We start from the raw sequence: 12036 nt of genomic DNA, 5'->3' as shown, positions 1-12036 counted from the left end.
AATAATAAAATCCCCTGGGAATGAGTACAGCAAAGAGACATTAGTTTAAAGCAATAATATTCACAAGAGAAACCTAAAAACACAATTCATACGAGACGAGTTTCACGTCAATGAGCCGAGTTTAAAATCAACTTTCTCTCACTGACCAATTTAGCTCTACATTAAGTTACTAGCCATTCAGAACTACAACTAGCCAACTAAACTACAAATAAACCAGCACATATATATATTTGGATTTCACAGCCTGCATTAATTTCTAATTTCTTAACTCCTGTCATCCAGCATCTCTTCCCTTCCTCGTTCGTCCTCATCCTCATCAGCAAACATGTGTTTTAGGAGGACAGAATACACTATAAATCAACACAGTGCAAAGAACATCACAACATGTAGGATTTAGGAAAATAACTCTTCTGTTCACCAAATGCTTTTTAATCTTCCTATCGCTTCAATGCAAATGAGCAAATGCGCCGTTGTTTCATCATGACTCACGAGTATTTGCAGATTTGGCTCACACAAACTTCCCCAGTACAGTGAGTGAACATGATGAGTAAAACACAGAATTGGCTCGTGATTTGACTGTTGATTTGTCTTGAGTTGAGTTGACCACAGTTGATTTTTACCTGCGTTCGGCGGGTTGGTGTGTTCATTTCAAACACTGTTAATGATATTTCGTTTTTGTGTGTATTTTCCAGTTTATGCGTGTTAAAGGCAGGTGTGTGTGTGTGCACAGAAAACCTGTCAGACAGCATACAGGTGATCAAGACCTTTCACTTGAGCAGCGTGTGTGTGTGTTCTTCAGGTGTGTGCACAGAAAACCTGTCAGACAGTGTATAGGTGATCGAGTTCTTTCACTTGAGCGGTCTGAAGTCATGTGATCATTCAAACTTGAGCAGTTTAGTCATGTGATCATTCAAACTTGAGCAGTTTAGTCATGTGATCATTCAAACTTGAGCAGTTTAGTCATGTGATCATTCAAACTTGAGCAGTCTGAAGTCATGTGATCATTCAAACTTGAGCAGTTTAGTCATGTGATCATTCACACTTGAGCAGTCTGAAGTCATGTGATCATTCAAACTTGAGCAGTCTGAAGTCATGTGATCATTCAAACTGACAAGACTCGATGAATAACCTGTGTGCTGACCAGTGACATTCCAGCATGTGCTGAGCGTCTCTGACACCGGCCCTGAGCCAGCGAGTCCTGACCGGACCTTCCTGATGAAAGTGTGTGTAGAGAAGTAATGTGTATTCCGCTAGTGGACTCATTATACATGCATCAGTAAATAGTTTACCGTATGTGAGGTGTTGCTCTCTCCTGATGTGAGGAGCTTCTGGCACACACCGGCTAGAGCCGCGAGTCTGGATGAGGAGTTGCTCCCGTGGGAAGGGCCACACTTCCTGTTTTACAAGTCAAATCTGCATCATCACATCTCGTCTATCATTAACCATTTACAGCCACTTTAGTACCGTAGGTCATGTGTTGATTTAACACACGCTTACATACACGCTGCAGAGCCACTTTACACACACACACACACACACCCTTTTTAGGATACTGTATTATAAAGATAATTTTGGTTTTATATATCTATTGGAAAGTGTGTAAACAATGTTTTTCCTGCTTGATCAATGAACCATAAAGCGTATTTGCAGATGCACCTGTGAAACAGTCCTTAAGAAACCAGCAGTTTACAGGCGGGAGGCGATTAAAGTCACAGTTACAGGATCTTCTGACCGTACAGAGAGCGTTCGACTGAGATCATGTGTGTGTAGCGGGAGGGTGAACACTGCAGATGTAGATCGTGTGTGTGTGTGGAGCCGTGTGGAGCGGGAGGGTGAGCACTGCAGATGTAGAGCAGTGTAAGACGTGTACTTCCAGAGGACGAGACTCACTCGTGCTGCTGGACAACACACACACTTCTCATATACTGACACTCTTTATTACTTTTCTGTGAAGTTTATCTTTGTGTATTAACAGATTTAACAACATTAATCTGGTGTTATCTGTACTAATGCATCCTCTCCTGCTAGATCATGTGTAGTGTGTGTAACGTGGTGTGTAATGTGTGTGTGTGTCAGGTCTGACTCTGCTGATCCCGTATCTCATCGCCAACAAGAAGAAGTGGAAGGACTGTAAGATCCGCGTGTTCATCGGTGGAAAGATCAACCGCATCGACCACGACCGCAGAGCGTGCGTACAGCAGTAACACACACACACACACACACACACTCACACACACATGTGGTGTCATTATCAGAATCAGAACTGAGGAGAATGTGCTTTTCTTTCTTGTTTCCTGTAGAAGAACACGGTCAACATGCTTGACACATGAACTATAAGAATATGCTTTTCTTTGATATTTGACTCCATCTCACAGATGTCAGGTCTAGTCCTGTAGAGTTGAGATCACACAGACGAGTGAGAGCTGGACCATGAATCATTAGTATGCGGTTTCTTTTTACATAAAGCGCTCTGTGTGTGTGTGTGTGTGTTTCCCATTGTCCTCTGCAGCTGCTGCCAGTGCCTTTTGTTAGCTATAATTAGCCATGTTCCAGCGGTAAGGTGTTCGCAGAAGCTGTGCGCGGTCTTTCCCATGTTCCACTGCACATGTGTGGCTTCATCTGTTGAATCTGACACTGCAGTCTTCATCAGGAAGTGTTGTGACCGCTTCCTTCTGCATGTGACCCTTCAGGAGCATCTGAAGAAGCAGCTGTGGCAATATTGTGTGCATTATTTATGATTGCCTGATAAATATGTGATGAGACTGTGTTGCTCTTTCCTCAGCATGGCCACATTGCTCAGCAAGTTCCGGATCGATTTCTCTGACATCACTGTCCTGGGCGACGTCAACACAAAGCCCAAGTCAGAGGGGTGAGATCTACACACACTTCTCAGAAGACCTCGCATGACATGAGCTGTACTGGGATATTACTCCACTGCTTCACTGTTAATCGCTTTCTGTGTGTGTGTGTTATTGCGACTGCATTTGGGTGCTGGTCTTGGTGATATTTTAACAGCCGAAAGCAAGAGAAAATCCATTCAGCAATGCATTGATTTTTTTTTTTATGATTCTGAATCAATCCATGAAATATTTTGAATATTTTCAGTTTAATTGGCAGAACATGCCATTGTTTACACTTCCTACAGTTACAATCACACTCAATAAAACCCTCCAGCAAGCATCAAAACTTCCATCGACTTCAGAAAAGGCTTATAAACTGAACCATGACCCAGTGTACGCTGAGCCAGACCTGTCACGCATCCTAGTTTAAAACACAACCTGATTTTATAATTGTGTGTTATAATCGTGCCTCAAGAATCCATTCATCCCAGTTATCTCATTCCTGAGAACATGTGAGCGTTTCACTTCAGCTTTCACAATGCCAACCGTGTGTTTGCCATTCAGTTTGACGGAGTTTGCTGAGATGATCGAGCCGTATAAGCTGAGAGAAGACGACATGGAGCAGGACGCTGCCGAGAAGATGAAGAGCGAGGAACCCTGGAGAATCACAGACAACGAGCTGGAGCTCTACAAAGCCAAGGTTTCAACACACACTTAACCACAACTGACTAGATGACCCATCAACCGCAACTGACTAGATGACCCATCAACCGCAACTGACTAGATAACCCATCAACCGCAACTGACTAGATAACCCATCAAACACAACTGACTAGATAACCCATCAACCGCAACTGACTAGATGATAACCCATCAACCGCAACTGACTAGATGATAACCCATCAACCGCAACTGACTAGATAACCCATCGAACGCAACTGACTAGATAACCCATCAACTGCAACTGACTAGATAACCCATCAAACGCAACTGACTAGATGATAACCCATCAAACGCAACTGACTAGATAACCCATCTACCGCAACTGACTAGATAACCCATCTACCGCAACTGACTAGATAACCCATCTACCGCAACTGACTAGATAACCCATCTACCGCAACTGACTAGATAACCCATCAACCGCAACTGACTAGATAACCCATCAACCGCAACTGACTAGATAACCCATCAACCGCAACTGACTAGATAACCCATCAACCGCAACTGACTAGATAACCCATCAACCGCAACTGACTAGATAACCCATCAACCGCAACTGACTAGATAACCCATCAACCGCAACTGACTAGATAACCCATCAACCGCAACTGACTAGATAACCCATCAACCGCAACTGACTAGATAACCCATCAACCGCAACTGACTAGATAACCCATCAACCGCAACTGACTAGATAACCCATCAACCGCAACTGACTAGATAACCCATCAACCGCAACTGACTAGATGACCCATCAACCGCAACTGACTAGATGACCCATCAACCGCAACTGACTAGATAACCCATCAACCGCAACTGACTAGATAACCCATCAAACACAACTGACTAGATAACCCATCAACCGCAACTGACTAGATGATAACCCATCAACCGCAACTGACTAGATGATAACCCATCAACCGCAACTGACTAGATAACCCATCGAACGCAACTGACTAGATAACCCATCAACTGCAACTGACTAGATAACCCATCAAACGCAACTGACTAGATGATAACCCATCAAACGCAACTGACTAGATAACCCATCTACCGCAACTGACTAGATAACCCATCTACCGCAACTGACTAGATAACCCATCTACCGCAACTGACTAGATAACCCATCTACCGCAACTGACTAGATAACCCATCAACCGCAACTGACTAGATAACCCATCAACCGCAACTGACTAGATAACCCATCAACCGCAACTGACTAGATAACCCATCAACCGCAACTGACTAGATAACCCATCAACCGCAACTGACTAGATAACCCATCAACCGCAACTGACTAGATAACCCATCAACCGCAACTGACTAGATAACCCATCAACCGCAACTGACTAGATAACCCATCAACCGCAACTGACTAGATAACCCATCAACCGCAACTGACTAGATAACCCATCAACCGCAACTGACTAGATAACCCATCAACCGCAACTGACTAGATAACCCATCAACCGCAACTGACTAGATAACCCATCAACCGCAACTGACTAGATAACCCATCAACCGCAACTGACTAGATAACCCATCAACCGCAACTGACTAGATAACCCATCAACCGCAACTGACTAGATAACCCATCAACCGCAACTGACTAGATAACCCATCAACCGCAACTGACTAGATAACCCATCAACCGCAACTGACTAGATAACCCATCAACCGCAACTGACTAGATAACCCATCAACCGCAACTGACTAGATAACCCATCAACCGCAACTGACTAGATAACCCATCAACCGCAACTGACTAGATAACCCATCAACCGCAACTGACTAGATAACCCATCAACCGCAACTGACTAGATAACCCATCAACCGCAACTGACTAGATAACCCATCAACCGCAACTGACTAGATAACCCATCAACCGCAACTGACTAGATAACCCATCAACCGCAACTGACTAGATAACCCATCAACCGCAACTGACTAGATAACCCATCAACCGCAACTGACTAGATAACCCATCAACCGCAACTGACTAGATAACCCATCAACCGCAACTGACTAGATAACCCATCAACCGCAACTGACTAGATAACCCATCAACCGCAACTGACTAGATAACCCATCAACCGCAACTGACTAGATAACCCATCAACCGCAACTGACTAGATAACCCATCAACCGCAACTGACTAGATAACCCATCAACCGCAACTGACTAGATAACCCATCAACCGCAACTGACTAGATAACCCATCAACCGCAACTGACTAGATAACCCATCAACCGCAACTGACTAGATAACCCATCAACCGCAACTGACTAGATAACCCATCTAACGCAACTGACTAGATAACCCATCTAACGCAACTGACTAGATAACCCATCAACCGCAACTGACTAGATAACCCATCAACCGCAACTGACTAGATAACCCATCAACCGCAACTGACTAGATAACCCATCAACCGCAACCCATCAAACACAACTGACTAGATAACCCATCAAACACAACTGACTAGATAACCCATCAAACACAACTGACTAGATAACCCATCAAACACAACTGACTAGATAACCCATCAAACACAACTGACTAGATAACCCATCAACCGAAACCCATCAAACGCAACTGACTAGATAACCCATCAACCGCAACTGACTAGATAACCCATCAACCGCAACCCATCAACCGCAACTGACTAGATAACCCATCAACCGCAACTGACTAGATAACCCATCAACCGCAACTGACTAGATAACCCATCAACCGCAACTGACTAGATAACCCATCAACCGCAACTGACTAGATAACCCATCTAACGCAACTGACTAGATAACCCATCTACCGCAACTGACTAGATAACCCATCAACCGCAACTGACTAGATAACCCATCAAACGCAACTGACTAGATAACCCATCAACCGAAACCCATCAAACACAACTGACTAGATAACCCATCAACCGCAACTGACTAGATAACCCATCAACCGCAACTGACTAGATAACCCATCAACCGCAACTGACTAGATAACCCATCAACCGCAACTGACTAGATAACCCATCTAACGCAACTGACTAGATAACCCATCTACCGCAACTGACTAGATAACCCATCAACCGCAACTGACTAGATAACCCATCAACCGCAACTGACTAGATAACCCATCAAACGCAACTGACTAGATAACCCATCAAACGCAACTGACTAGATAACCCATCAACCGCAACTGACTAGATAACCCATCAACCGCAACTGACTAGATAACCCATCAACCGCAACTGACTAGATAACCCATCAACCGCAACTGACTAGATAACCCATCTAACGCAACTGACTAGATAACCCATCTAACGCAACTGACTAGATAACCCATCTAACGCAACTGACTAGATAACCCATCAACCGCAACTGACTAGATAACCCATCAACCGCAACTGACTAGATAACCCATCAACCGCAACTGACTAGATAACCCATCAACCGCAACCCATCAAACGCAACTGACTAGATAACCCATCAAACACAACTGACTAGATAACCCATCAACCGAAACCCATCAAACGCAACTGACTAGATAACCCATCAACCGCAACTGACTAGATAACCCATCAACCGCAACTGACTAGATAACCCATCAACCGCAACTGACTAGATAACCCATCAACCGCAACTGACTAGATAACCCATCAACCGCAACTGACTAGATAACCCATCAACCGCAACTGACTAGATAACCCATCTAACGCAACTGACTAGATAACCCATCTACCGCAACTGACTAGATAACCCATCAACCGCAACTGACTAGATAACCCATCAAACGCAACTGACTAGATAACCCATCAACCGAAACCCATCAAACACAACTGACTAGATAACCCATCAACCGCAACTGACTAGATAACCCATCAACCGCAACTGACTAGATAACCCATCAACCGCAACTGACTAGATAACCCATCAACCGCAACTGACTAGATAACCCATCTAACGCAACTGACTAGATAACCCATCTACCGCAACTGACTAGATAACCCATCAACCGCAACTGACTAGATAACCCATCAACCGCAACTGACTAGATAACCCATCAAACGCAACTGACTAGATAACCCATCAAACGCAACTGACTAGATAACCCATCAACCGCAACTGACTAGATAACCCATCAACCGCAACTGACTAGATAACCCATCAACCGCAACTGACTAGATAACCCATCAACCGCAACTGGCTAGATAACCCATCAAACGCAACTGACTAGATAACCCATCAAACGCAACTGACTAGATAACCCATCAAACGCAACTGACTAGATAACCCATCAAACGCAACTGACTAGATAACCCATCAACCGCAACTGACTAGATAACCCATCAACCGCAACTGACTAGATAACCCATCAAACGCAACTGACTAGATAACCCATCAACCGCAACTGACTAGATAACCCATCAACCGCAACTGACTAGATAACCCATCAAACACAACTGACTAGATAACCCATCAACCAAAACCCATCAAACACAACTGACTAGATAACCCATCAACCGAAACCCATCAAACACAACTGACTAGATAACCCATCAACTGCAACTGACTAGATAACCCATCAACTGCAACTGACTTGATGATAACCCATCAAACACAACTGACTAGATAACCCATCAACTGCAACTGACTAGATAACCCATCAAACGCAACTGACTAGATAACCCATCAACCGCAACTGACTAGATAACCCATCAAACGCAACTGACTAGATAACCCATCAACCGCAACTGACTAGATAACCCATCAAACGCAACTGACTAGATAACCCATCAAACACAACTGACTAGATAACCCATCAACCGAAACCCATCAAACACAACTGACTAGATAACCCATCAACCGAAACCCATCAAACACAACTGACTAGATAACCCATCAACTGCAACTGACTAGATAACCCATCAACTGCAACTGACTAGATAACCCATCAACTGCAACTGACTAGATGATAACCCATCAAACACAACTGACTAGATAACCCATCAACTGCAACTGACTAGATAACCCATCAAACGCAACTGACTAGATAACCCATCAACCGCAACTGACTAGATAACCCATCAAACGCAACTGACTAGATAACCCATCAACCGAAACCCATCAAACACAACTGACTAGATAACCCATCAACTGCAACTGACTAGATAACCCATCAACTGCAACTGACTTGATGATAACCCATCAAACACAACTGACTAGATAACCCATCAACTGCAACTGACTAGATAACCCATCAAACGCAACTGACTAGATAACCCATCAACCGCAACTGACTAGATAACCCATCAAACGCAACTGACTAGATAACCCATCAACTGCAACTGACTAGATAACCCATCAAACGCAACTGACTAGATGATAACCCATCAAACGCAACTGACTAGATGATAACCCATCAACCGCAACTGACTAGATAACCCATCAAACACAACTGACTAGATAACCCATCAACCGCAACTGACTAGATAACCCATCAACCGCAACTGACTAGATAACCCATCAACCGCAACTGACTAGATAACCCATCAACCGCAACTGACTAGATAACCCATCAACTGCAACTGACTAGATAACCCATCAACCGCAACTGACTAGATAACCCATCAACCGCAACTGACTAGATAACCCATCAACCGCAACTGACTAGATAACCCATCAACCGCAACTGACTAGATAACCCATCAACCGCAACTGACTAGATAACCCATCAACCGCAACTGACTAGATAACCCATCAACCGCAACTGACTAGATAACCCATCAACCGCAACTGACTAGATAACCCATCAACCGCAACTGACTAGATAACCCATCAACCGAAACCCATCAAACACAACTGACTAGATAACCCATCAACCGAAACCCATCAAACACAACTGACTAGATAACCCATCAACCGAAACTGACTAGATAACCCATCTACCGCAACTGACTAGATAACCCATCTACCGCAACTGACTAGATAACCCATCAACCGCAACTGACTAGATAACCCATCAACCGCAACTGACTAGATAACCCATCAAACGCAACTGACTAGATAACCCATCAAACACAACTGACTAGATAACCCATCAACCGAAACCCATCAAACACAACTGACTAGATAACCCATCAACCGAAACTGACTAGATAACCCATCTACCGCAACTGACTAGATAACCCATCTACCGCAACTGACTAGATAACCCATCAACCGCAACTGACTAGATAACCCATCAACCGCAACTGACTAGATAACCCATCAAACACAACTGACTAGATAACCCATCAACCGAAACCCATCAAACACAACTGACTAGATAACCCATCAAACACAACTGACTAGATAACCCATCAAACACAACTGACTAGATAACCCATCAAACACAACTGACTAGATAACCCATCAACTGCAACTGACTAGATAACCCATCAAACACAACTGACTAGATAACCCATCAAGCGCAACTGACAATTAAGAAATTACATTTTTTGATTATGACTGATTTTATTGGACATGCACAACACCGATCAATGGGACGGATACACACAGCGGTGCGCTGAGCGACTCGCATAACCAGAGGTGTGAAGTCCAGGTGCAGAAAGTAAAAGTCCTCCTCAGTATTTTCACCTGGATTTGCTAATTAGCAGTTTTTCAGCAGGATATAGAACTAATGAGTGAAATCAGCTTTTACTTTCTAGCGAGTGTAAATGTCGTCATCATCATGTGTGTGGGTAAAATAAGAGCTTATTGGTGCAGGTCAGCCGGTCTGCTGTTTTAGTGCAACCGCTACTCCTGATCGAGGCTTACGCTACGCTTCATCTAAGTCTGATGGTGCAAGTCAAAGATATTTAGTAGTGCGTAAGTTGTAACTTACAGCTTAGTGCTCATTTACGTCAAACTACGCTAAGTTACTGGTGCAACCGGCCCATGAATCCTATATAAACGCGAGCCAATGAAGAAACCAAAGACCACACTTTTTTGTGATGAGTATTGAGATGTTTTATAAAAAAGGACCTGAAATCGAGCCCTGTGGTTCTCCACAAGTGATGGATGCTGCACATGATGATAGAAGTTTTAGAGATAGGATTCATGGGTACTTCCCTGGGTCCTGTACCTATCTTAGATCAGGGTATGGGCGCTGTGTGTGTCCGTCTCAACTGTTGTGTTTTCCTGATAAAGTGAGTGAACTAGAATAGTGGAGTAAAATGATGGTGTGCATTTGTTTCCTTGTAAAGTCTTGTTTGCAGTGTTTGTTCTCTTGGCTGTGAACAGATCTTATCTTATATCTTATCTTATCTCATACAGTAACTTCAGTCTTCCTGTGAACTGATTTCCTGTGAACTGATTTCCTGTGAATTTGTTTTCCTCAGAGTAACCGTCAGATCCGGCTCAACGAGCTGTTAAAGGAGCACTCCAGCACAGCCAACCTCATAGTCATGTGAGTTACAAACACACTCACCTGCCGCCACCTACTGGTCATGAGTTACAAACACACTCACCTGCCGCCACCTACTGGTCATGAGTTACAAACACACTCACCTGCCGCCACCTACTGGTCATGAGTTACAAACACACTCACCTGCCACCACCTACTGGTCATGAGTTACAAACACACTCACCTGCCGCCACCTACTGGTCATGAGTTACAAACACACTCACCTGCCGCCACCTACTGGTCATATGAGTTACAAACACAGTCACCTGCCGCCACCTACTGGTCATGAGTTACAAACACAGTCACCTGCCGCCACCTACTGGTCATGAGTTACAAACACACTCACCTGCCGCCACCTACTGGTCATGAGTTACAAACACAGTCACCTGCCGCCACCTACTGGTCATGAGTTACAAACACACTCACCTGCCGCCACCTACTGGTCATGAGTTACAAACACACTCACCTGTCGAACAGCCATATTTACAAAGAGGTACTTGAAAAGTGGTTGACTTATTTAAATACAATTATATATGAAAATTCATAAAAAACAACAATTATTAAATGCGTTGTAAGTTGTATTCTGAATACCTTTTATATTTGTAATTTGAGTTTAAAAAAAAAATCCTAAAGATATTGTTTGATAAGTGCGATCTCTGATTGTGATGCTTGAAAACCACAGAAGTAGTGCTGTAGTCCTGAACTTCTGTACAGTCTCTGTAGGAAGTCTGGTTGTTTTCTGCCGTTCACACACTAATGTTTCCAACACACAGCTGCAGAACTGAGGCACAAGTCTCTCTCATAAAACATGATCATGACAATGAGTGAGTTCCTTTCGTTATTATCCAGCAGCACTAACGTGTGTGTGTGTGTGTGTGTGTGTGACAGGAGCATGCCGCTGGCCAGGAAAGGAGCCGTCTCCAGCGCTCTGTACATGGCCTGGCTGGACACACTCTCCAAAGACCTGCCACCCATCCTGTTAGTGCGCGGGAACCACCAGAGCGTCCTCACCTTCTACTCGTAGAGCGCT

The 12036-nt window shown here is 44.0% G+C and overlaps 1 protein-coding gene across 2 annotated transcripts in view; it reads left to right on the top strand.

Annotated features, from left to right (window-relative positions):
• The window catches only part of slc12a2 (solute carrier family 12 member 2), an 82871-nt gene that overhangs the window by 69422 nt on the left and 1413 nt on the right, over positions 1 to 12036 (top strand). For both annotated transcript variants that reach the window (XM_079599020.1, XM_079599019.1), the window contains 5 exons: positions 2077 to 2188; positions 2783 to 2869; positions 3405 to 3540; positions 10942 to 11009; positions 11895 to 12036. The exon at positions 11895 to 12036 is cut by the window's right edge and continues 1413 nt beyond it. In XM_079599020.1, the coding sequence (XP_079455146.1) occupies positions 2077 to 2188; positions 2783 to 2869; positions 3405 to 3540; positions 10942 to 11009; positions 11895 to 12030 (539 nt within the window). In that variant the 3' untranslated portion in view covers positions 12031 to 12036. The remainder of the gene's footprint in view (positions 1 to 2076; positions 2189 to 2782; positions 2870 to 3404; positions 3541 to 10941; positions 11010 to 11894) is intronic.

The sequence above is a fragment of the Phoxinus phoxinus genome (genome assembly GCF_949152265.1).
Source record: "Phoxinus phoxinus genome assembly, chromosome: 23".
NCBI lineage: Eukaryota > Metazoa > Chordata > Actinopteri > Cypriniformes > Leuciscidae > Phoxinus > Phoxinus phoxinus.
This window is presented reverse-complemented; position numbering and strand designations above follow the sequence as displayed.